General features: G+C 39.5%; 1 protein-coding gene and 1 long non-coding RNA gene across 2 annotated transcripts; one reads left to right on the top strand and one right to left on the bottom strand.

Moving 5' to 3' along the window:
- Positions 1-1,185: 1,185 nt before the first annotated feature.
- Positions 1,186-17,170, bottom strand: YIPF4 (Yip1 domain family member 4). The gene is made up of 6 exons (XM_027735083.2): positions 16,940-17,170; positions 13,419-13,572; positions 10,276-10,447; positions 8,082-8,159; positions 6,185-6,298; positions 1,186-3,835 (listed from the first exon to the last, which is right to left on the bottom strand). The coding sequence occupies exons 1-6, from the start codon at positions 17,022-17,024 to the stop codon at positions 3,698-3,700; spliced, it is 741 nt and encodes a 246-aa protein (XP_027590884.1). The 5' UTR covers positions 17,025-17,170; the 3' UTR covers positions 1,186-3,697.
- A 218-nt stretch (positions 17,171-17,388) lies between these two features.
- LOC113995230 lies at positions 17,389-25,194 on the top strand. The gene is made up of 2 exons (XR_005566529.1): positions 17,389-17,911; positions 20,800-25,194. It is a non-coding gene; the product is annotated as an uncharacterized LOC113995230 (long non-coding RNA).
- Positions 25,195-27,081: the final 1,887 nt, after the last annotated feature.

The raw sequence follows: 27,081 nt of genomic DNA, 5'->3' as shown, positions 1-27,081 counted from the left end.
GCCGCTGCCGTGTCGTTACCGACTCGAACAAAAGCCGGGGCGCAGGCGGGCGAGCGCGTTGGCCGCCCCCCCGTCTCGGGGAAACCGGAGCGTTTCGTACCCCGGCTCCGAGACTGGTTTTGTACGCGAGCGATGCGAGCGAGCCCCGGTGTGAGCGGCCTCCAGCGCTGGTACCGAGGGACGGAGCCACAATGCCACTGCTCCCTGCCGGAATGCGCTCGGCCCGCGGGAAGGGTGTGCCTGGCCCCGGGTCATTGCACCTGTGACAGCGTTTTACTTTGAAGCAGTGCTTCAAAAATGACCTAAGTTTAATAAAACCTTTTGTATTTTGTTAAGATTTTCCCTTTTCACCCACTAGAATGTTAGTGCAGTTCGTACAGCTCAGCCTACCTGGATGCATTACTTTTTATCTCCCATAGGCATTATTTTATTTAAGTGACATGTTATACTAAAATATTTCAAAATGTTTTTAGGCTACTGATGTTCGTAAATATATTTTTAAAATATAATTAAGTTTCCTACAGAAAATTTTTATTAGAAGGACCCAAACTAGCAGAGGCTGCTGTAGCAGGAAAATGATTTAAGAAATGCAATGTGTAAAGAAAAACTAAAAGAACAAAACCAAACCAAACCCACAAGTATGTGTGCCACCCAGGCTAATCAAAATTGCGCTGGGAGTAAAATAAGCAGCTTTTAAGCCTGCTTCACTACTTCAAGTAAAGCACTAGGGGTAGCGATAACATTCACAGCAGATCTCAAGCTGTATGTTGTCTCCTCATCATAACAACTGGTTTCACACACTTTTCAAGTAAGCATAACTTTTCTGATACACAGCAGAGTAGGTCTGATGGGTAGAAGAGGAAAAAAGATAGGTACATGTTTAGCTGCTCTGTAGAGATCATCCAAAAAGCACGTCTAAGGTGTGATACCCATGTCTCCACCTCAGAAGGAGGTATTGCATCTCAGAAAGGCAACTTTTTTGCTAGATGAATATGCTCTAAGTTTCCGGTTTTGACAGACTGAAACAGTATATATATTATCACAAAACTTCTTCATAGCCTCAAAGCTATTGATGCTATATACATCAATATTTATCGGTGACATGTATGGGATTAGAGATGTGTCTTAATTAATCAATATTAATTATTCAGTATTAATTCAGTAAATATAAATGAGCTTCATACATTCTGTAAACAAGTTTAATTCAAAATTTTTATAAAATACATCTTGTATTTACACACATACCTTATCTAAAAATATGAGTTTGTTGAATGCAAAGTTATTACAAACTATCAGAACCATTTGAGAGTTGTTTGTACATATTTCTTGCACAGCATATGCAAAAGGTGACCCTAGAGACACTAAGATTAAAAGGTGCAAATTTGCAATTGTGTACAAAATATGTACTATGTTAAGTGCATATCTACATTGCATATTACACATGTGCCAAGTCTGTGGAAAGGAACAGTTAAAACTGCACCTATAAATTTCACAGAAAATTAATGTAGAGGAAATTGAGATACTCGGAGACTCAACAGAACGTTCTTGCATCCTTTCAATATTCATAGTCATTTCAGATGCATGGGATCCATTACGGACACCTCACAAACAACTATGCAAAGAGGAACTAAGCTTAAAGCTCTCTGGCAGCCCAGTAACCTAAATATGTCCTTGCCCTTCACCTTGTGGGGATGGTAGTTAAACATGTATTTACAGGGTCTGGGTGGAGTCTCATAATACTACTTGCATACTCCTGTTAAAAAAATGACATAAGTAATGAAAAAAACAAGGTAAGACCAGATTATCATGCAAGATTCCAAAGCTAATATGCTTTTTTAAAAATACACCATAACTTGTTTTTTCTTTTTTTTTTTTCAGAACGTGATATGAATGCTCTTAAAATACTTGCAGGTAAGAACTAAGTTGCTGGTATAAATTGGTTCAGTATGACTCTACAGTAATTCTACCAGAACTTCTGCAGAAGTCAAAAACCAGGTGAAAAGTCCATTGCTCTACAAGTTTTTCTCCTTTTATATATTACAAGCTCAAGTATTACACTACAATTTACGTCCAGCATTAACTTCAAGTAGTTCCATTTAAAACCAACACAAGCATCAGCCAGGAAAGCAGACTGAATAAGCAAAAGGTCTGTGGGAGAGTTGGAATTTAATTATATATTTTGCATCAGTAATGACTGGTAAAAATAAGTTACCAAGATGGCAAGTTCCACAGTCTAAAAAGCTGAAAAGCTACAGTTCTGATATGGAAATATGTCCATCAGGGGCCAAGGACAGCCCTTGCAATTACCTTGTCATGGCTGATTTTTATTTGCAGCATCAAAAAAAAAAAAAGGACGGGGATGGGAAACACTTTTTTTCTGTTACCAAAAAAAAAAAAAAAAATTAAGAAACTTAAGATCTATTTGTCGATACCAAATACTGAAGATTGCAAATGCCTAAGTTAGTACCATGCAAAGTGAACTTCAGTGGACTTCCCTTGTGAAGATATCTTACCATAAGGACTATTACATCAGCAATCAACACAGTACACAGGAAATATTTAACATGTCATCACATTATTACATAATCCTTGGAGAGTCAAAATTAGCAAACCTGTAACTGTTACTAAGGCTGTAACTCTCCCTTGTTTAGTGGAGGGAGAATCTGGCCTTCCAAATCTTTATTTCTCTTTACAAGGGATCAATATTATTGGTGAGGAAAAAAATAGATGTGTGTTAAATACCGTGCTACTAAAAGCAAAACAGAGCAAGATGTTGTAAAACATAGTTAGGGAAGCATTATTTTTATTTTGTCATCATAAAATAACATTGTTTAAAGATCACACAAATTTGATAGATCATCTTTTTTCTCCAACACTAAGCCAGCACTAGAGCTGAGAAAGGTGTTCACCCATTTCTCTGTAAATTTATACTTTTAAGTAAAATAATTTGATTCTCTAAATATGCATTTTAATTAATTATGCCACACTGTAAATATCTTGCTCCTTTGGTCAGAGATAGTAAATGAAGACTTCAAATACTTGTATCTTCAATTTTTAAAAATCCAATATACATCCTTAACCAAGGAGTATTTACGGTACACACAACAATAGATACAAAATACACAGTATATACATGTTTTGAAAACAAATTGGAATTTATAAAAACTCAACAGCCAAATCAAAGTAATTGAGGCACTAAATTAAAAGTAGTATCTTCTTGTCTTGATTATACAGACTATTCTGTGAACAATCAGGACTGTTTCATAAATATATATTATCTACAGAATTTGCTGTGCCAAAAAAAGCCAGCTGTGTTTAAGCTCAAAAGAAAAATTGCACTTTGAGATTGTTACAGTTAACTTCTCATTTTTTCTTCTTGAATATAGTAATATGGTCCCAGTGCTTTTGGCACAGGTATTGAGTTGTGGTTTTGCTACGCGTTATTATAAAACACAAGGTTCTTTTATTTTGTTCATTAAAATCTGAAGAGTCTTAAACAAACCTAGAACTTTGATACAAATCTATATAGCTACAATTGCTTCATTAAATAATATACACAAATATGCTCTTCGATCTTAAAACATCTTGACAACTGGATACAAAACAGTCACTTGTATTAGCTCCGGCCTCCTCAACCTTACACATTATCCGTCTGCAAGTGACTAAAATATGGTTTCTGGCCCCATCTTACACTAGATCACACCCCAGTGTACAAGGACAGAAAATAAATGTATAATAAAAAGATAGGATAAATTAGAAGGGGTTTCTTGGTCTTGAATTCTTCTCCAACTAGTAATGATGCAGCACTGTATGCAGCCCAAAAGACTCCAAACAGCTGAAAAAGAAGATGAACAGTCTTAGCTGACACCGCAAGAAAGTCTCGCCAAATACCATGAAAAAAATCACTCTCAATACAATTAAAAAGAAACTCTCCAAAAAAGATTTTGGGGGAAGAACTCCACACACACAAATACGAAGTCTATACTATGCATTTTCATTGAAGTTTAGAGAAACAGAGCATGCTATTTTCGCTTGAGACAGTTTTACTGAAGTGAGCAGCTAAGGATCTACAGGAAGTTTTCTCTGTGTAAGACATATAGATACCACAAAGCAAGCTGTAAGCTGTAATCTTACATACACCAAAAATTTGAAACCTCACTGGATTAAATTTCTTTCTACCTTGACTGTCCTCAACTATTACCCCACACACATCTTCAAGCAAAACAGTTACTATACTTGACATTTCCTCCTATAACATACACCAGAGAGTTACAATTAACATTTTTTATTTCAGGATTAATTTGGCTCATAAATTTTTCTTTACTTATGATGCCCCCATCTCAAGATAACTGAACCTCATATTCCTATTCCTTTCAGGTGCAGTGAGAAGCCCTTCAAAATGCAACCTTTATCACAGACTATATTGCTTACTAAATTGAGGGAGAACCAGCTTAAAAGACTGGTAGAAAGTAATATCACTTATGAATATCCACTAAGTTATATGAAGTCAGCATGCACGCTTTTAAAGAAAAAATGTCTTGAAGTCAGAGAACTTGACTCAAACCTCAAACTAACAAGATTAGAGCAAAAAGAAATCAGATATTATTATCTTCTAGCAGCACCCTAAATATTAACAACGAAGGAAAAATACTTAAAACTGAGTGGTATGCAAAACCACTATACTCTTCTGCAAAATACAAGACCAACAATGGGAGACAGAACAGGACCCCAGCAAAGAACTTTCTCCACAGTTCTGTCAGAGGAGCTGAAGCCCTTGAGGGATCATGTGGCCCATTTAACAATCACTGTAAAAAAACCAAACCAAACCAAAAAAAACACAACAAAAAACCCCTAACCCACTACCACCAACACCTCCAAACTGCATGTCATTGCATACTTCTAGTTTTGCTGCCTTACTTGAGGCTGCAGAGATGGACAAGAAGGACAATCAAGACTATGACTGAGTTCCCTAAGATACATTAGGAAAATTGCAGCAATTAAATCAATTGAGGTGCAGTGATTGCAACTGGAAAAGAACTGGCTGGAATTTCCCTATTTCACTGTAGGTTCCCCGACTTCAGGGCTGTGAAATTTTTCCCCAAGCACAGAGCCGCAAGAAGTAGTACTTGTCACAGCTTAAGTAGTTTTGGCCATATGGGGCTTGTAATGCATTTTCATACTTATGGTGCAAAGGCAGGAGCCTCAGACAGATTCGCCCTGATGTAAACGTAAGACTGGTAATAGTAATCAAGTAACAGAGGTTTCATTAACATATATTTATTTTCAAGTTATATATTAGTTAACTGGCAAGTTAGTGATTTACTTTCTGACTATCACTAAACAGTAATTGCAAGTTATAAAATCACAAATATAGCAATTCTTTTACTTATCATACACTTTAGTTATACTTCAATTATACTGTTTACCAGCAAGTTAGAAGGACAGAAATAATCAAATCAACAGAACAACTCCCCCAAAAGCATACAGCTTAGCTTATAACAATTTTCCAGCCTTTCCATAAGTTCATCAATAACTTCAAAGACTCCCCAAAAGGGCTTTAAGAAGTATTGGAAGTGTTCAAGAACATTATGTAGTTCTATCAGGGAACGTTGCTGGTTTCATAAAAGGTGTCCAGCAGCAGGTGGTATCAGGCAGGTTATTCTCGTGCCTTACATTCCACAACTGTAAATCAGAACAATACTTACCTTCTCTGCAAAGAGTATTGGGAGCTTTGTACAGCTATACTATGGGAAGGTCTCAGAACAATGACTAATGTCATATTCATGCTAGAGCAACTAAAAATAAACTGGATCTTGGGGGAAGGGATAGAACAGCTTATTTTCAGGTTCTTCATTCTGAGGTTTAATTATGCATCCTCCTGTCAAAATGAGAATCCTTTTTTTTTTTTAATGCAACTATTGGGGCATAGCAAAATACTTAAATATCAGCTAGCCTAGTAACAACAGGTGTTGTTATAGCAACAGCACTGTATATCCACAAGCACTCAGGAGCATTTAAGACAAAATTCACTTTCCACCATTAAACAAAAGGATCACAGAGCTTACATTGTAGTTCTAAAAATTCTGACACATCGTTATGTTTTCCTGAACATATTAATACTTGAAGTATTAGGAAAGTGACTTAAAATTAACCAAACAGTTCTCAATAGATGATATGAACTTACTTTTATTAGGGTAGAAACAACTTCAAATGATCCAACCACCAAAAGTACAGGTGCTATGACAATGAGGGGAAGTAGGGAATATCCTATTACACCAAGAACTTGGCCATAAGCAACCTGAAATTTTCAAGCACATATAAATAAGCTTTGCAGTACTCAATCTTTGCCACCAAATGCAATTTGATCTTGTTATAACACTGTGAATAATGATAATAATGTCTTAGGTATTCATGAAATTTCAGCTAATAGAAGCTTGCTAGTGTGAAAATTGTTTCTGTATGCTACCTCCTAGAATTAAAAATACCTTGTCTTTTTCTGTTGTTGTTTTTAGACACTGTAAATGATCACTTTCAAAGGAAGTATTACACAGGTTAAATACGTAAATCCATCCACCCCTCATATTTTCATGTTCTGCCTTAAGTGGTTCTCAACTGTCACTCTCCAAGGAGTGTACATATGATACCTAGGAGCACAGAACTGCAACAGACCTCTTAGTTTGTCACAAGCAGCAAAGACATAATTTTCTGTATTAACATACTCATACCCATTATATATAAATAAATACATAAAGTACATGAACGCTCTTGGTGCCAGCGGAAGACCTAGACCTTGATTCCTCTAAGGCACAGAATTCTTCTGATTTCCACCTGAAATTTACTATGACTATCTTGAACAGCGTCGTTCAAAGTATTTCCATAACTACTTTTAGCTTCAGAATGAAGTGTCTGATTTCCCCCTATCAGAGTTTGAAATGTTCCTGGGCCCAGCTATGCTTCTTGGATTTAACAGGAAAAATAGTGGTATCTTGCAACCACTCTTGTTGACAATGATCGCTCACAGTGAACTCTGCAGACCTATACTTTCTCCCCAGTTTATACATTCTGATAATTTCACACTGTGAGCCACAAAACAGACTGATTTAAGGGCACCTAGATTGTGTTGATATGCAGAAATACAACTCAATCACATTTATAAAAGCTTTCATGTTCACATGAGAAGACTAGCAATTATGATTAAAAGGAAAATCTAAAAAATTTAAAGTAAATAACATGGTAAGTCTGCAACACTAGTGCATCATTAATGAAAGATGCATAGTAAAAATATAAAAATCAATCATCACTGAATATTTAGTTCTTCATGACACAGTTCAATGCGTTTTATTCTGTAGATACATTTTAAGAAGTTCTATGCTCCTGACTGTTCCACTGTAGCTGTCTGTGGGCCTTGCTCCAAGTCATTTTTTGTTGTTTACACCTGAATCAATTAGTGACTCAATTTGTAAACAACTCAAGCAGCTATTCCAACTCTGCTGGTGCAAGCAGCTCGAGGAAGGAATTCAGGCCCAAACTTCAATTGGCTTTGCAGTTGAGGAATATGCATTGGCTTTCATCCTTTAACAGGTTTGAACCGCATCAGGCTAAGCATGAAAACAAACACTGGTGCTTTACCCACAAGGCCATCATACAACTGCTGTTAGCCCCCACTAAAAAAAAAAAATAATTAAAATAAATAAAGGATGGTGCATGAGCAGTGCAAAGTAGGAGAAAGGGCCCCATTTAGGTCAGTGACCAAAAAATTGAAAGCACTTGTCCCTCCAGTTCTGGATCACAGGAAGCTGTTAGAATTTCTGGGACCCACAGTACAAACTTCCAGGTTGTTTATCACTTCCAAGGACATCATCCATTGCACAGAAAGATTAGCTGACCATCTCTGTATTTTAGATTTTATTTTGGAGGCCAAGAACCTGAAATGTTGACTTTACACTTACCAACTGCATCCATCCTTAGCTGGCTACAAGGTCCAAAGCCAAGCACTATAAAAACTCAACTAATGTTGAAAAATGTAACCAAGAGGCTTTACATTACCTCTCTCTACCTCCTTTTCGCATACAGGTACTTACTTCTCCTCCAAGAACTCTGGCCAGTAAAAAAATTGTCAAGGATCCAAATATCCAAATAGTTATAATCCAAGAAACAACCTTAAGAGATAAAGAACAATTCATTTATATGAATAATTTTCATTGTCAGAAAGGAAAACTCATTTCCATTAATCACTTTCACTGCAGTCAAGGATTTTATTATGCAAAGCTGAATTCTGAATTGCAGCAAGAATAGTTTTAGTTAGTAGCACAATGCAATTTGCAAATAAAATTAAGAGATTACATTTACAGATTCACATTCATGGTAAATTTGCTGTACATGAAATGCACATGCAATGTGTTTTTTAAGTATTGCAATAGGAATAGGAAGTTTAGCTAAAAGTACCCTAAGTGTCTTCACATCCCACCTATTACAATGTGTGCTCAGACTGATTTTAAAGTCAGCCCAAACAATATAAGGAGTTGGAATTCTCTTTCTTGCACCCTTAAAGATGCCACTTTATTCAAAGAAGACAAAGGACTGCAGTTCTCAGTGGAATTTGGTGATGATCATAACTGAATAAAAAGCCCTAGACTCCTGGGACCAAACCTGTCATTATTTTTTTTGCTTCTTTCATAGTTCTGCTCTTAAGCTAAAGAAGAAATCTTAAAATCATTCTCTGGCTTCAAAGTAACTTAGCTATTTTTGGAGTTGAGTCACTGGGAGGACTAGAAATGAAGCTCTCCTTTTTGAAATGCCTTTTTAGAAGTAAACAACAGCATCAGTACAGTCCCTGTATTTCCAGTACTCAATTAAGTCAGTACTTAATCCAATACTTTGCTTAAATAAAAATTCCAGATTTCCAGAAGAATGAAATAGGGAAAAAGGGATAAAAATCACAGTATCACTTAAAAAAACCTAAATAATGGCTTTATGCTATTTGTGAAAATAGCACATGGTCTCCTTTTATTTGCTGCTTTCCTCCACTGTCTAAAAGACGAGGATTGGAATAAAGTCTTAGATCAGGAGTGTTCATCTCTCTGCAAGTTTACAGCTCACTGTTCAGTTCACCCGGTCTCGCTGTTGTCAGTCATCCTGTTGCTAGCTGCTAGCTTTCCCTCCTCACTCACATATGGCACTCTTGCATCCCTATGGTAAATCCACTGCTCCTAAGAAACATTAGACCTAGTGTTCCTGTACAGGAGGTACACCAACTGCAGGAGGTAGTTCATCTGTCATGGGGTCAAGGAATGGTCCTTATTTTGCTGAGGAGACACGTAAGTACCCAGAAGACTTGAGTAATACAGTGGTTTAGTCTACTCACTTAAAGCCTCATAGGGACAAGATACTAAGGGTGCATTCTTAGTCAGCATTTGGTACACCATACAGAAGCCAGAGGTCCCAAAGACAATTTTATTCCACCATTCACACAAATCCTTTTATAAGCACTTTCTGCTCACTTACATATGGCTTATTGCTATACTTCATTGTATTTAAAACAACTGTAACCACATATATAGAGATTTTCAAAGCAAGATCACCTAGGCTTACATTCAAATTGTTATTATAATTGATAACACTTCTTTATTTTAATCTAAACATAAAGAAAAAAGGTAACAGTGTTTATGGAGGCCAATTAAATATGTGCAATGCCTCTGAATATCTATTCACCCTGGAGTTCAAAAGGAATTATGGAAAAAGTCTATTGACCAGAGGAAAGTTATTTGATTGTAACTGAATAGGGAGGACAAAACAGCAAATGGCAGTAATAAAGATTAAATACAGCAGATAACAGCAGTGATATAGTATGAATTAATCAAGCAGCTTTATTTGTCAGGGAATTAACATTGATGGCATCCAAACAAATGCTTTTCAGTAACATTTTTTAGCAATAAAAAGCAAGTTAACAAAAGGTCACAATTAAAATTGAAAGATTCACTAATATGAATATAAACCCATTAGTATCAATCTGGTTCCTCTAGAAATCACATCTTTCCTTTGTTTTACTGTATAAAAACAAACCTGACATTTCATCATGATTAACTTATCCGTGGGCTATTTAATAAATTTCTTACTGCTGTCTTTCTACATATTAACTTGAGAAACAGCATTTGAAATGCCCCACATTAGTATGTGAAAAAAAGGCTTTCTACCTACGTAAGAATGCAAATGACTTAGTAATCACGTCCCCAGATTTAGCTTAGATTTCTTTTTAGGCAGAAAACTTACACCTACCTTAAATTGTCCATATAATGAAATCATTGAGAAGAAGAGGACAACTGCCAGAGGACCCCAAAAGTCTGGATTGTCTCTCACTACCTGCCTATTGAACCCAAGAGATGGCATAGGCATCAAAACACATCGAATTTTGTAGTAAATATCCTTCAGATCAATGTCAAGTTCTTCCCTGAAATTGTAAAGCAAGAGAGCATTACTAAACACCACAGTAATGGAATAGAGCATAAAAAAATCAGTGCAGGGCATATAGTAGGTTTACAGAGCAAGTCTCCTGTCACCCACAAGGCTTCCTGAAGGAACAGTTTGTCTACAATAAAGCAACACCATATCTTCATCCCACATTCAGTAACTGGTGTGACAGTTAAGATTTATTTAATTACTCAAAAATAAATTACATGACTGAGAATAGAAAACGTACACAACATACCCAGGCCAGGTTGGATGGGGCTCTGAGCAACATGGTCTAGTGGAAGTTGTCCCTGCCCATGGCAGAGGGTTTGGAACTAGATGAGGTCCCTTCCAACCCGAACCATTGATGATTCTAATATCCTAATAGACTGCATTAAGAGAGCAGGTCTATTTTTCTGACACACAAGAACACAACACACTCGTACCACTGTAACTACTTAAAAGTCAAAGACGTACATACACCAAAGGAGGATGTCTGTGTATTCCTATGCCAAGCAGTTTGCCATGAGCACACTTACTGTGGAAACATTTTATTTCAAATTCTACAAGAAAGAATACCATCATATTCACTAATCTTACAGCATTCCAAATACATCAGGTAAAAACAACTTTTTAAAATAAAATGGAGTTTAACTGCCTTCACTAACAGTAGTTTACAGCAGACCAGTTTATGCCAATTGTTTAATTTCTGGCTTGATTTCAATATGGGTAAAAATAAATAAAAGCCAATTTAAACTACCAGTAAAATCTATCAACAGATCTCGCCCTTCTCATTGCCTTCTCTGCTTCCTGCTACATGCTCTCTGCAAGCAACTACAAATTGATCAGAAGCCCTGTTCTGCCCAGGAGACTCTTAACTGGTTGATCTTGCCCTGATTGTCCTAGCATCATGGGAAGGAATCAGACTTTGCAAGTAAGGGGCAATCCACTTCCTTATGTGCTGAACCTCAGTCATGACTGAGAAGTTCTGAATGCAAGACACTTTTAGAAGATATCCTGCTCTCCAGCAGATATCCTGCTCTACATTTAAGAGTACAGTGAAGAAAAATGTAGAATCATATCCTAAGTTAGGTTGGACTTGATGATATCAGAGGTCTTTTCCAACCTAGCTGATGCTGTAATTCTGTGAAGTCCATTTATGAAAGTTTTGTAAAAGGCTTTGATTTTTGTGTTTTTTTCCCTCAGAAAAGCTGAAGTGAGAAATAAGTGGAAAGACATGATTCATCACAATTTGTCTTTTTAAAAGAAAAAATTAAATAGTGCTCACTGAGTCTCTCAAGGCAATTTTTGGATTTCTATTACTGAAGCTACTTCAGAACTGGTATTATTACATAAAAAACATTTTTCCCCCTGAATCTAAGGAGTAGACTAAAAGCACCTATTCTCCTCCATTCATCTAAAAAGGATGTAGAATTCCCATACTTTACTCTGAAGACTGTGTAACACAAATATTTGCTGTCTAGAAATAATTCTTTGTCATTGTCTAGGGCTTCTGACAGTTTCTTATGCGAATGAACTGTCTTTTCCATGAAGCTGACATCTACCTCACCTAAGAAGGTAGCTGTAAGAGGAAACAAGTGTCTGTGAAATAGGCTGTCCAATGAGAAAGTAAAAAAAAACAACTCATTTTACTGAACAAAACATCTGCAGTGTAGCACCACACGGGTGAACTTTCCTTAGCTGGCTCCTGTTCTTTCGATCCTTAGTAGGATTTAGATTGCAAGACTTCATTATGGCACATGTTCTGTGAGTAATCAAAACTGCATAAACCTGCATAAAAACTGCTTCATGAAAGTCAGATGAAGGTCTTCTCTTTTAGGATTATCATATTCATCCTGTTTGCCAGAAATTGATCATTTCCCTGATGTGTTCTCACAGCAATCAGCAGCTTAGAACACCTAGCTGTCTTTGAATCATAAACTTGGGGTTTGTGGTGCAAAAAGTTACACAAAAGACAGAATTCATATGTTGTCACCTCAATACACCAGTCTGTTTCTTAAATAAAAGCTAGAAGTCTACAAAACAGACTTATTCACACAAGGAGCTATTTCCCCACACTTCAAACTAAAGTACTTCTCAAGTAGCAGTGTCGTTATGAAGCTCTCCAGACACCCTTTCTCTCCCAAACTCTCATCTGAGTCCTCCAGAGTACTCTCTGTCTCACTTCAATTTTGTAAAGCATCATTATCTTTAATTCACACAGAAAAACACGGAGACACTGAGAACGAAGTTGCTTAGGTGCAGAACAAGGACTAAGACCTAGGCTGCCTGACTGTGCAGTGCAGTAATCTTAAGATACAAACTTTCTTCAGCCAATCACACTTCTGTGTACAGAACAAGGGATGCAGAGATTTTCGGTTTCCAGGACACTATTGTCTTTCAACACTAGCATCCTTTTAATCTAGCTTTACAATAAAAGAGCATCAAAGATTATAAAGTTTGTGCTACCTTGGTTCTAGCATCCCTACTATAATAACCTTGATTCAGGATGCTTTTGCTTCAGAGTAAGTGACAGAATTGACTTAGATTTACTTAAGAGAAATCTTTCCACAGGATTGTCTTAGCCTTTGATTCCTTGACAGTATTAAGAAACTTGCAACAAGAGTGCAAAAAATAGAAAGAATACAATCTCATTTTTTAAACCATTACAGGATCAACAGATAAAGGCAGAAGACCCACAAAAGCTTTATACTTATAGAGATTAATAACATTTGATTTTACTTCCTCCTTCCTTCCTCCCTGACAGTGAATAACAAGCCTCTCTCATTACACTAAACACATAATGAGAAACATAATGTTTTCATTCTCGCACCAGCAAACACTCATTGGTCAATTCTGTCACACAGAATTCTAGTTACAGCAAAAGGCTGTGGGACAACGAGAGGCTACAAGTTGATTGTTTTTCCTATAGAGCTAATAAAGATAGATACCCCCAAAAAATTACAACATACAGGAGTGGCTTGTTATCTTCTGGGTCATCATCTTCCACTTCCAGAAGCCAGCCATACCCTCTCTGTCTTAGGAATGTAGTCGCAGTAGATTCTTTGATGAATTCTCCTCCAAGATTTAACTTAACATCTGGAGTTGTTATGGAGCCACTCAGATCTTAGACAAAAAGGGAGAGAAATATAGATCTTTTTATGTCTTGCCAAAAGCCATTTGATTTCAAAAGTACTGGAAGATAAACAATATACATACAAAGCTACATGTGTTGGTCATCACCATGAAATACTCAAAGTTACAGAATAAAATTATACTTTAACAGATACATAATTGGAAAGCATACTTGTGGTTTTAATGCAATAGTACCACTGTTGGGTTAGGTCTCAAATTACCAGGCTTTAGCTTTTAGATGGGAATCTTGTTTTATGACACAGTGTTATGGTATGACAGAAAGGCTTCCACTTGTGCTGTATCATTAAGTGTTTAAAGGCACAAAAGGAAGTAACTAATAGTCTCAACATGCTGTAAACCGTGGATTATTTTTTCTGACATATTCTACCTCCTTTGGAGCATACTTTTGCATAGTGGCATTGTTTCAGGCAAAAGAACTCCCTGTTCCTATGTGAAATTTTTCATAAAAGGAATATATCTGAAGATGTCTTCATTTGTAGCATGCCTGTAATATAGCTGAAAATGTTAGAGAAAGAATATTGTCAGAGATTCTTAGGCTCCAGCCAAAAAGAAATACAAGGAGTTCTCCTCAATATACTATGATCTTGCTCTGCCACAGTAGTAAACAAAACAAAGAGCAATTTATCTATGTTCTGGTTGTGCCAAAATCGCCAATAAATATTAATTTTGTTTGCTCATTTTATTCAGTTATATACAGATGAAATGTACAAAATAGTATCAGAAAATAAATGAAATGACTTGAAGAAAGAAAAAAATATATAAGAGGGGAATAATTATTCCTTTAGGAAACCATGGATTTCCATTATCTGCTAAAAAGGAAAAATACAAACAGAAACATGCTAATTTTTTGTACAAGGCTTATTACAAATATAATGAGAGACAGAAACTCTCTTCTCATCCAACAACTTTTCACCTCACCACAGAAAATCTTTTTTTGCCTTTCCATTGTTGTGTGTTTTTCACATGTAAAAGTTCCTCGGCACAAATTTCCCAAAATACCCAGCTATAGAGCAAGTACTTCTGAAACATGTACTCACAGAGGTAAGTCAGGCCATAGTCACAGATTACATTTGTGACATCTTCTTTAAAAATGCAACACAGTTTTATAGAAACAGAATTTGTATATGACAGAATCTCGCACAGTCTTCAGCCAACATGTCTTAAGTGTTCACTGATCACTCACTATATCAATTAATCAGAATTCTCCTTCCCAAATCAGCTTGCTAGGCCACTAAAGCTTAAATTTAAGCTTCTCCACAAATGGTTTTCAATCATTTCATAATCATGAGAGTACTCACCAGACTCAAGCAAAACCTTTCTCTGCTGTTTACAGAGGGAGGAAAAAACAAGTCTTAATGGCTGGGCATTAAGGTAGAGAAAGCCTCAGAAGTTTTCTCTTTGTCACTAGGACCCCTTTGTCATTTAAAAATATTTGTTTCTGCTACAATACAACACTTTCTGCAAGGAGACATTCTTGCTCTCTGTGCATAAATGCAGCTGTCAAACAAAGGAAACACAACATCCAAGCAGCCATTTATTTCTCCTTTCTCAGGGACAGCTAACAATCCATCCTGAGGAAGGAAAACTCCAACACTAACCTTATTTACCAAGACTCCTTTTAGCAGTCAATGATCAGTGGATACCTGCAAGTACACTTTTGAACTGTGAAACCTATGAACACGATCTTAAGTCTATTTTGCAAGACATGAAGCTGCAGAAACCAAGGGGGGGGGGGGAAATCGGTCACCTCCTCTTGTATAGGCTGCTTTGAATGAGCTGAATAACAGAAGGGAATTGGGCACCGAAAAATCTGCCAAGAACTGAGGGCTCTGATGCGTCCTAGTGAGACTCTGGGTGCCTTCACTCCTGCTGTCTCAGGCTCAAGACCACAGAAGCAAAACCTAAGTCTCTCAGCTGCCTCATTTCAATCACACATTGTGAAAAACCAGTTTTCAAAACAGTCTTGGCTCTTAATTTTTAAAAAACAGTACAAGAGGCAAAACCACAAGCAGTCTGTTCTTCATACCGTATCTGTCCACTTAATTGAGAACACCTCTCCAGCATTCTGACAGCTCCTACCTCTCATGGAAATAAAATGGGGAGAAAGAACAGTTTATATTTTTATTTTTTTCATATGTATCAAGATTTAGGAAACATAAAAATTGGAGTGCAATGTGCTGTACTTTAGTTTTGTAATATCAAGCTGTTTATGTCTTATGTCTTCCTTTGCTACAGTAGGTATGTGCAGCACACAGGACTACACTTGAACGGGCAGGAGATCACACCTTGTTTGTGTTCATAAGGAACACAGAGCCAAGTCAGATTCAGCACAACCTACCAGAAAGGTGGCCATACTGGATTGGGTTCAGCATTGCCCAACAAATACTTCCAAGGGGAAGGCAAAGGTACATGGATGCTTTTTCAAGCCAAGGTGAAGAAGAAGAAAAAACAAACCAAACAAAACAGCAACAAAAAACCCAACGGCCACAACTGTAACTGTTGATTTGTATTTGTTTTCAGAAGGACTGGGAAATGCAGCAAAGAACAGGTATTCTACAGTAATTCCTCCACTTCAGCAATTCTTTTCCAGGGTGGGACACATGAGCAAGGATTTACGTGATTCCCTAGTCACAATTGTATGAGTAACTAAATACATACATAAAAGCAGAATGCTTGTTATTTAAATGGGGAGAGCCCAACAGATCACTCTCCACCAAAATAAGTTTGCCCAGTGTTGACTCCCATATGTTCAGTTTTGATGTACATGGCATCCTGGTGCACCACTGCTATTTGCGCAGCAGTTCGGCAGCGGGCCACACTTCACCCCCTAAATTACACACAGGGCTTCTTTTTCTCCCTTATGACGGTGCTGAAACGAGACACGACGCAGGCACCTCGGCACAGCATTACAGCAAACGTGAACACAGGACACAATCTTCGACAGACACCGAAGTGATTTTCCAGCACCGCGGGGGAGCGGGAGGAGCGGTCAGTGACAGCGCTGGGCACGGCTGTGTCAGGTCTGGGCACAGCCTCGGCCCCGGCTCTCGGAGAACGGGACACACGGGGTGCCCCGGCCGCCTGTGCCACGCTGGTGCTACCGTGACGCGGAGCACACGACAGCGGGTCGCACCCGCCGCAGCGGCCCGAGGGCAGCGGCCACCTCGGCCACCCCGCTCCGCCTCCAGCCACGACACCAACCCAGGAGGCGGCGGGGAGGAGGGCAGGGAAGGCCCCTCCCGCCTCGGCGGCCCGGCAGCCGCCCGCCGACGCGGGGCCCCGCCGAGCCCTTCTCTCCGGACAGCGAGCGAGGCCCGACCCGCGGCCCCGCGCTCACCTTCGGCGTCCGCCGAGGAGACGAAGGTGAAGTCCCCGCTGCTGGGCGCGTAGAGCGGCGGCTGCTGAGCGCCCGGGGGCTGCATCTCCCCGCCCTCCGCGGGGGCTGCGGGGCCGGTGAGGGCGGCGAGGGGCGAGCGGGCACCGGGGCCTGGGGCCTCCCGGGTCCCTCCTGCGGCGGCGGCGGCGGCGGCACCGAGCCCACGGCGCAGCCGCCTCACGGGGCGACAACAAGCGGCGCCGCCCCTGCCATTGGCTGCTCGCAAGGCGCGCCCGCACTGGCCGGCGGGGCTCCAGCGCTCACTGGATCCGGCTGTCCCGGGCAGTGAGGTCACTTCCACCCCGATGTGAGGCTCCTCCTGATGGGACGACACACGGCTGTTTCCCCCCTCCCTCCCTTCCTCTTTTCCTTCCTTCCCTTCCTCTTTTCATTCCTTCCCTTCTTTCTTTTCCTTCCTTCTTTCCTTCCTTCCTTCCCTCCCTCCTCCCCTCCCTCCTGCCCCCCGGTGACATTGAATCCATCCCTAGAGCCGTGCAGAGCCTCCTGGGCAACGCACAGATGCCGTGGTGGGATAGGGAGCAGGGACTACAGCCCTGACATACGTCGCCACCGTTTGCCGGCTCCGTGTTCCAACACCGCCATCCAGCAAAAATGGTATGCCCTGGATGTTTGCTACTTTCAACATCCCAACCCTGCCACCAAAAAAAAAAAAAAAGTTCCTCCAGCAGATGCTGCTCCAAGGGGAGGCCAGCTTCTAAACATGAAACAGCCACCTTGCACCAGAGGCTCTGGAGGACTGATGGGGCAGCACTGGCCCTGCTGCTGCTTCAGTGCAAGAACTGCTGTCATCGTCAGGGGCAGTGTCAAAGACCTGAGGCCAGATGTTTGCATCCAGTCTGACCTTCCAGAACTGATCTGAAGGCTGACAGCAGAAACTCGGCATCTGAGGCACCTCCCAGAGTCCCAGAATGGGTAAGGTTGGAAGGGACCACAGTGGGACATAATGGTCCAATGTCCCTGCTCAAGCAGGATCATCCTAGACCAGATTGCACAGAATCGTGCAATACCTGCCTGTTGCACTGCTTGGTCACCCGCACACTAAAGAAATTCTTCCTCATGTTCAGATGGAGCTTCCTGTGCATCAATTTCTCCCCTTTTCCCCTGGTCCTATTGCTTGGCAGGAGCAATAATATAAAACAATAACTGACAAGAGCCCGGCTCCATCCTCTTGACACCCTCCCTTCAGATACTTGCAGACATTGATGAGATCCCCTCTCAGTTGTCTCTTCTTGAGGCTGAACAGGCACAGCTGTCTCAGCCTTTTCTTGTAAGAGAGATGCTCCAGTCCACCAGTCATTTTCATAGCCCTTTGCTGGACGCAGTCCAGAAGCTCCATATCTCTCTTGTACTGAGGATTCCAGAACTGGACACAGCACTCCAGATGTGCCTCATCAGGGCTGAGTGGAGGGGCAGGATCACCTTCCTCGACCTGCTGGCAGTGCTCTTCCTAATATACCCCAGGATACCATTGGCATTCTTGGCTGCAAGGGCACACTGCTGGCTCATAGACAGCTTGTCCGCTAGGATCTCCAGGTCCTTCTCCATAGAGCTGCTTTCCAGTAGGTTGTCTCCCAGCCTGCACTGGTGCAGGGCGTTATTCCTCACCAGGTGCAGGACCCTGCATTTGCCACCATCTGCAACAGTTTTCCCTGCAGCAGCAGAAAAAAAATCCCCTATAATTGTATGTATCTTATTTGTAAATTGAAAACTGTCTTGATAGTACAAAATGCCCCTACAGATCAGATTTTCCCTTTAAAATGTTAAGCAAACAAGACATATGGTAAGAACAGCTCATTTTCTTGTGAAACTTCTTTGTTACAAGACCTTTGCAATAGGTTTCCTTCAGTTTCTAACATCTCTTCCTCTTTACTCAATTACAGCGAGCCTGTCAGAGTTCAAGGAGCTTTTGGATGTTACTCTTAGAAATATAGTTTATTTGTAGGTAATCCTGCGAGGAGGAACAAGTTGGACTTGATCATCCACGCGGATCCCTTCCAACTTGAGATATTCAATTGTATTTCCCTACACTCGTATGAATGTACTGTTCCCTGTTATTTCTGGGGTGTCTTGGACGCTTATAGAAACTGCACCATCCAGAGGATACCAAACACTTCTGTTCTTGGACAAATTTAGACTCATGAAATCACAGGATCATGGAATCATTAAGATTGGAAAAGACCCTTAAGATCAAGTTTAATCATTAACTTAACACTACTAAGTCCACCGCTAAACCATGTCCCTAACTGTCACATCTACACAGTTCTTGGACACTTCAGGGACAGTGACTCCACCATTTCCATAGGTGTCTTGTTCCAATGCCTAACCACCCTTTCAGTGAAGACATTCTTCCTAGTAGCCAATCTAAATCTCCGCTGGAGCAACTTGAGGCCATTTCCTCTCGTCCTGTCACTTGTTACCTGTGAGAAGAGGCTGACCTCCACCTCACTACAACCTCCTTTCACATAGTTGTAGAGAGCAGTAAAGTCCCCCCCGAGCTTCCTTTTCTCCAAGCTAAACAATCCTGCCTCCATCAACTGCTCCTCACAGGACTTGCGCTCCAGACCCTTCACCAGCTCTGTTTCCCTTCTCTGGATGTGCTCCAGCACCTCAATGTCCTTCTTGTAGTGAGGGGCCCAAAACTGGACACAGGACTTGAAATGTGGCCTCGCCAGTGCCAAGTACAGGGGGACAATCACTTCCCTGGTCCTGCTGGCCGCACTACTTCTCATACAGGCCAGAATGCCATTGGCCTTTTTGGCCACCTGGTCACACTGCTGACTCATGTTCAGTTGCTGTTGATCAGCACCACCAAGTCCTCTTCTACCAGGCAGCTTTTCAGCCGCTCTGCCTCAAGACCGTCAGGGGGCAGAGCATGGGGTTGTTGTTACCCAAGTGCAGGATTCAGCACTTCACCTTGTTGAACCTCTTACAACTGGCCTTGGCCCATGAATCTGGCCTGTCCAGATCCCTTGTAGAGCCCAGACTCCTTTCTTAGTTTTTTTCATTTGCTTGCTTGATTTTATTTTTTTACTTAACTACATATAGTGATGACAACAAAGAATGCTATGTCAAGGAATTGCTTGCACTTTAGGCAAACCTTTCATTGCAATTTGCTTCATTGCAATTCTTATTTATTGAAGTAGTGTTTTAAAGGAGTTTGGTACCTATCTCCTAACAGGACCAGCAACATACACTGCTAGAATAAGACTTGGAATTGTGGGGGACAAAAGTAGGGTACCTCTTGATAACATGAGGAGTAGGCCCCAGGGCACTGAAAAAGGGTAGGAGGAGAGAAAAAGAAAGTGATGAAATGTCACACTATCAGCTTTGAAGAGGAAATTTGAGACAATGATAGTTAATGACAGAATATTATGTAATAAGATGAGTCACAAATGCATATTTTATTAAAGAGGAGCAGTGACAAATGAGATTGCATGATAGGCTGGGTGACTCGTTCTGTCCCTCCTTGTTTCATGGTTTCATGCACTGGACCCCATGTTATGTATGTGCTGTATCATCTTCTAAGTATAAATAAATTACATGTAGGTTGATGTAAAGGAGATGACAGTTTTGTGACACTGCTGATGCCTAGCAAAGACAAGATCTTGTTCGCTATTTGGAAACATTTTCTGTATTTTCTCATTGTCTGTGATTCTGACTATGATCTCTGTATGAACGCAGTCATTTGATTTCTCTGCTTTCAATAGACTGTTTATAAAGACATTAATTATTTATTAACTACTTTTTAAACATGATTTTGATAATATAAGGAAACTTCCTTCAATTATTTCCTTTTCTAGGGACTTTTTGACCAGCTGAGATCAGATGGAATTTCACAAAGAAGAGACCCTGAAGGAGACAAAGGAAAGATGTTCTGCCTAAACTTAGCTAAAATAAGAACAGCAAGTAGATTTTCAAGAGTTGCTCCTCCTGATGCCCTGTCCTACGCAAGCAGTGAAGGATCGAGAATACACTTGATCCAGCCACTCTGTATTTTTCTCAGCATTTGCTCAAATATTAGCATTTGGCTGTCATCCCCCTCCTTTCAGCCCCCTTCCCTTCCCCTCCCCTTCAGACTCTACAAATGAACAACTCATTGTCCTCTGCCTGGGCTGTGCCAGCGGAGGGCCCTCTAGTACAGCTGTTGCCAGATCAGACCTTGTCTGGGCTTCCAGTTTAGGATGGGATTCTGAAAACAAAACAAAATAGTGTTTGAAATCAGTTGAGTAACGCTGTTTCTCCCATACACTGCTACTAGATTTCTCAGCATTTTCTGCATTTTCTGCACACTTTAGAAATGACCTTTGCTGATTAAGGCCCAGATTACATGTAATGCTCTGGTTGATCTGCTGAAGTTTAGGTTGTCTTGTAGCTCTTTGCACATAACCACCTGTCCATGTATCTTAGCTGTTGGCAAATGCTGGCTTCACTCCTACCACCAGTGGGACGATTTACTTTCCCTCTGGCTTATTGTATAGTAGAAAGAGAAAGGAAAAAGGGAAAGACTCTCTGGTTTAGTCTAGATATCAGAGTCCCACAGTAAACATCTTAATTGTGAATTAAAGTCACCATATTTCAGTGAAACCATTAAAGAATAAATGAAGTAAATGCATTGTAGATACACTCCTTCCTACTGGTAGCAGAAATATCTACTAACTTGACCATCAACTCTAGACAGAAAGCCAGGTTTTTGATAACTGCTGTATCATAAAATTTCAAATAGTTATGAACTGGAACTTGCTTTACATCAAGAAACAGTTCTGTATGTTTCTGGCAACAGGAAGGCATTGCACAACTTACCCTTTAGGCAAACAAGATATTAAGTAATTGTACGGGGAGGAAACTTGCAGAGCGGAAAACTTCAGATAATACGGAGACAGTGTTTGACAAGCACTACAACACTTTACTGCTTACTCTCTCTTAGCTCACACCTTAATAAAGTATATAGTGCTGAGAATGTGGTGTTTTAACAACCTCCAAAGTTTGCACACTATTTCAATTTGAAAATACCTTTATCTCATTTAGAAAAGTAATTTCTTACACATTTGCACTGAAGTCGTGATATGTGCTGTATCCTAAATGCCACAAAGTATCAGAGTGCTCCTTCAAGTTAGTAATGCATACTGTAGTCAAACAAATCTGACAGACTGGCCCCAGAACAGGCTAATCTGCGTGAACTGCTAGTCAGATTGCAAAAGTTCCTTCACCTGACCTATTGCTGACCTTCTGTGAGGTCAGTCACTGGATACCAAGGTTGAAAAGTTTGAATAATGTTTGCTAGTGCCACACAATCTAGTAACTGAAATGGAAATAGCAATTCGTATGTCTACCTTTGACGGCATGGAAAAAATGCTTCTCCTGGATTTGTTCCACAAGAAGATCCTATTGATCTTCTATGAGTTACTTTCTCTGGGCTGAGGGGTAGTTTATATTGATTACATGATATAGTAGCTGATCAGTAGGTTGTGTTTATCATTTCTGCAAACAACATCTACCATATATTTCATGGCATCAAACTATAGTTGTAGTATGTGAGGCAGTAAACATCTAATTCTGTCTAGCTGTTTGCTGTGATCAAGATATTATAAACATACCAAAATAGTTCACCTAACAACATGACCTGTTTTTTTTTCTCCATTCCATTCATAGCTGAAGGTGTCAGAAACTTGAGAAAGCTATGCTTATTATACATGAATCATTTGACAGCTATTGAGGATGGCATAACCTACATTGTAAGATGAGTCCCTGATGAACCAAGTGACCTTGAAGAAGTCCAGCTAGTCAACTGCTATATCTTCAGTGATGCTGTGGAAATTCTGGGTAGTTATAATAATAGCAACTTTACAAATTGAATATGTGTGTTTTGAAAATCAATACATAATTCTCTAACACAAGAAAAAGCATATGATTCTATGATACAAGGTCCTTCTTTGTCCTAAACAATATTTTAACTGATGGCTTAAGTGACAGAATGGAGGATACACTTATAAAATTTCAGATGATACTGATCTTGGAAGGCTTACAAGCCCTGTTGGAACACAAAACCACAAATAAAATTGGATGCATTTAAGAGGAGGTTTAGAAACAGCAATAGGGAATTCATTGTAAAGGGCTGCAACTGGGAATGAGTCATCAGATTCATTAAAATAAATGGAGATTTATCTGTGTAACAGAAAAAAATTAGAGCTCTTCTGTGAAGGACGGGGAAAACTATGCTATTGCAAAAAAACCTGTGCTGGTGAGTCCTGAAAAACAAGTCTGTGCTCAGCCTCAGTATGATTATGAAGAAAGGTACAGAGAGAGAGCACCAAAAAGTTAGAGCTTAAAAAAACATGACTTATGAGAAATGGTTTAATTTTGTTTTGGTTGAGACAGAAGTCTGAAAAAGAGCTTTCCCAGTGGACTTACAATCTTTCATATTTGAAAAATGCTTTTCTCCAGAACCACATATTGAATCAGCAGCTTGAGGATTATTTGGATTTCCTTGTTTGCAAGTCAGACTGGAGTGAGCATAGTATCATATCCTCTTCTGGAAGAAACAGGTCAAAAAAATTGAGAGATGATCTTGCATAAGCCCCAGATCTTGCAACCTGTAACACCTCTTGGTCTTTAAATGATTTCAAGGAGTGTTCACTTTATCTGTGTGCTTTTTATGAGCTCATTTTTATTAGCTTTGACATTTAACTATATGAATTAGGGAAAGCTCTTAAGAAAAAGGTAACAAAGCCTATAACCTGATGGAGAATAGGTAGATGTTTTACCAGTTTTTTTTTCAGTTATATAGTATAGTTGCCTGACCTAGCAAAGAGAAACTTTTCCTACTGTCAGGGCAATTCTAGTATAGTTACATCTCTATAATTCACTATGGGAAAATTTATTGCTGGATAGAATATGCCAATGAAAAGTTAGATGTCTAAAATAACAACAGGATGTTTAGAGCATATTAGTTCTACAAGAGAGGGCATTAAACAGAAATGTAACCAAAGAGCTGTTCTGTAGTTACTTGCCACAAACAAATTCTTACTCCACACCAAAACACCAGATAGCTTATGGCAAGCAACTTTTACCATCTTTAATCTACCACCATTTTGGCTTATAAAAAGAAGTCATCATTTATTTCTCTCTTTCACAGTAAGCCATCTCTCATTTAACATGTGGTAAGAGTTTACATGTGGACACTATAACAAAGTTACAGGTGTGCTCTCAAGTTCACATTGTCGTCCACTTTACAGGAAATTATTGTTTTCTGATACCTTTAGTTCCTGATGTAGACAAGCCAGGATGCAGTTTCCAGGCCCTCGCAGTACACAAATATCGCAGGAGAGCACTGTGTACACGAGGAAGCTCCAAACAGAGCCAAAGAAAACAGAGGAGTCACTTGGCCACTTCTGTAAAAAGTGGTGGCCAATTAAAGGCAGTTGCAAAAACTCTGATCTAGAAAGCTACTGCAGAATAGAGTTAATGGCTATTGTTGAACCTGAAGAAGAAAGGAGGCGTAGACCAGGCAGGGAGCCTTGTTAAGAACAAGATCTTGGACAGTTGGTGGTTAAAGTTCAGTCCTCGAGATTGAATGGAGATGGGTGACCTTTTTTTTTTTTTTTTTTTTTTGAGGATGATTGCAATTTAGGGACCTTAGGGAGAAACTTAGGGGAAAACCAGGAGGTCTAACACAATGCTGAGAAATTAGAATGAACAAGAAATATTTATTTCATACTTCAGGTGCCTGTGAAGTTTTGTTGCCAGCTGGCATCTCAAACATCATAATACCAAGCTGGAAATGTGAGCTATAGAGCAGTCAAATTTTGGTGAGGTCAAGAAAGAAAATAAGAGCCGGATGAGGGCTTATGTCTGATGCTATGCCAAAAGCCAAAAGACTATGCAAGCACTGAGGCAATCTTCTTCCTATAAATGGATATGTAAAGTTTTTCGGTAGAGAAAAAGAAAGAAGAAAACAACTGAAAAACATGCCCATGAAGTCACAAAATTGAACAAATGATGTTTCTCAGATAGCTGGGGACAAATCTCTACAATTGATTTCACAGTGTTATCAAATTGAATTGCTTACTTCACCTGTTTTTAGTCTCTTGTGCTATTCAGCCTTATTGTTCCAGTCTGAAGACCTTCTGTTTTCTATGAAAAAAAATAACAAAATCACACATAATTTCATTATTGTAATTAAAGGACTATTCTGTTCTTCCCAGTGTGTAGTGTTGTCTTTTATCCTAGAATGTCATGTTTCCAGAGGGACTGCACTGCAATGGCAGCCTTTTACCCTCCCTTTGTGCTGATGTGAGTAAATAATATAGTACATGGCAATAGAAAATCAGGCACTGGAAACGTGGAATATTATGTTGTACAGAGAACTGGAGTGTGTTCCATGTCTTGTGAGATAAGAAACAAGTGCCATTAACTCTAGTCCTTTGAGGAATCCCTTACTTAGGGTAAGTAGTGGGAAAGTCTTTTTTAGGACTGTTGACAGGGTGAAAAAAGCAAGCATCTGAAAAGCAGTGTTTTATCCACTTTCAAAAATGGGTAAGTGAGCCTTTGGAGGACTGTTCTAAAGAGGAATCAGTTGTAGCCTGTGGACAGTCTCAGTCCTACCAAAAGAAAGGCGTAATAAGACCAGACCCCAGTTGTTCCATTGTGGAGTCGCTGAATAAGCTTCCATTTTGTTGTGCTGTTTTCCTTGCTAAACCAGCACATTTCAGTACTTCTCTATAAAATATTTTTTAAGTGAAAAATTAACCAGCAGTGTCCATCCCTCCATCCTATAAAGCAAAGGAACCTGAGACATATAAAGCTGATCTTTCACATTCTCTCGGTTGCTTTCCCCAGTTTTCCTCCACAATATGTTGGATCATATTCTTTTATATTTTGTGCATGCTTGTAGTAAGCACAGTAGTGCTGTCTACAAACATGAACAATTTTAGGTTTGTTTTTATAGTCTATGCCCTTCCTTCCTAAAGATCTGATGATTAACAAGCTGAGTTATAACACTATTACTACACATTCACAACTTCAGGATAAAAAGATGTTGGTGAGATACCTAAATTGTCAAAACACAGATATATAGAAAGCAGGAAACTGCACCCTACAGAAGATCATTGTTTGTTGCTACAATACAGTATAGTGTATGCTTTCAATGATTTGTGAACGATCATTTAATCTGCCTTCCCAGCCCTCTGGACCTGAATTAGTCTCCTGATAGCTCTGATTAACTTGACCCCCTTCAGTCATATAATGCTGGTTTTGCTTGTAGATAAGCAGCTTTTGGTTCGTTGTATTTGGACTGTTTCCCACAAGTGGTATAAATGTGTCCTTAATGCTTCTTACAAGTTTGTTAATAAGATTAGAAGGATGATTGTAATATTTGTTGATTACTATCCAGTATACTGCTAATCCATTAGCAGTGAGGAAAGAGAAGTACACAGCATGTATTTGAGCATAAATCTCAAACAGTAGCACTTGTTAACTTTCAGCAGCTTATGTATTTTATTGTACTCATTGCTAATTAAAATTCTTACACGGAAAGCTTACTTCACCCTAGGCTTGACCTGCCTCATATGATGCACTGAGGTGGCAGTTTCCTTGAATTAGGGTAGTTTGGGCATGTGACAAGTATTCTCTGATCACCTTCCTCACTGTGAGTCTCTAATAACTAGCTAGCACGCAAGAAGAGTATTAACGTCCTTATTGTGTTAGTCCTCCTGTGTGAAAACATACTGGGTTTCAGCAGGGGGGAAATAAAGTTGGGACTATTTCTAACCATAGAGATGCCTTCCCATCTGGCAAGCAGCTCTTTAAATTTGTTCCTCTGCATTTTCTTTCCTTTTCTTCTTTAGCTTTACTCGTTTCTCCTCCCTTCCCCTTTTTTCCTATGAATCTTCCTGACATCCTTTTTTTGTAATACAAAGAGATTTTTAACAAAATGTATTTAACTAGATTTTGACTGGGATTTAGGAATGATCAGGTTACTTTTGTGGGAGCTGCAACTGCTCAAATTCTTTCAAAACTGGGACCTCAAAAATTAGCTTAAGATTTGGATCAAATGGTACCACCTACCAAAAGGCAAAAAAGTAACA

The sequence above is a fragment of the Pipra filicauda genome, unplaced genomic scaffold (assembly GCF_003945595.2).
Source record: "Pipra filicauda isolate LSUMZ 115617 unplaced genomic scaffold, ASM394559v2 scaffold72_size3293161_pilon, whole genome shotgun sequence".
Taxonomy (NCBI): Eukaryota; Metazoa; Chordata; class Aves; order Passeriformes; family Pipridae; genus Pipra; species Pipra filicauda.
The sequence above is the reverse complement of the archived record's forward strand: the minus strand, read 5'-3'. Positions and strand labels throughout refer to the sequence as shown.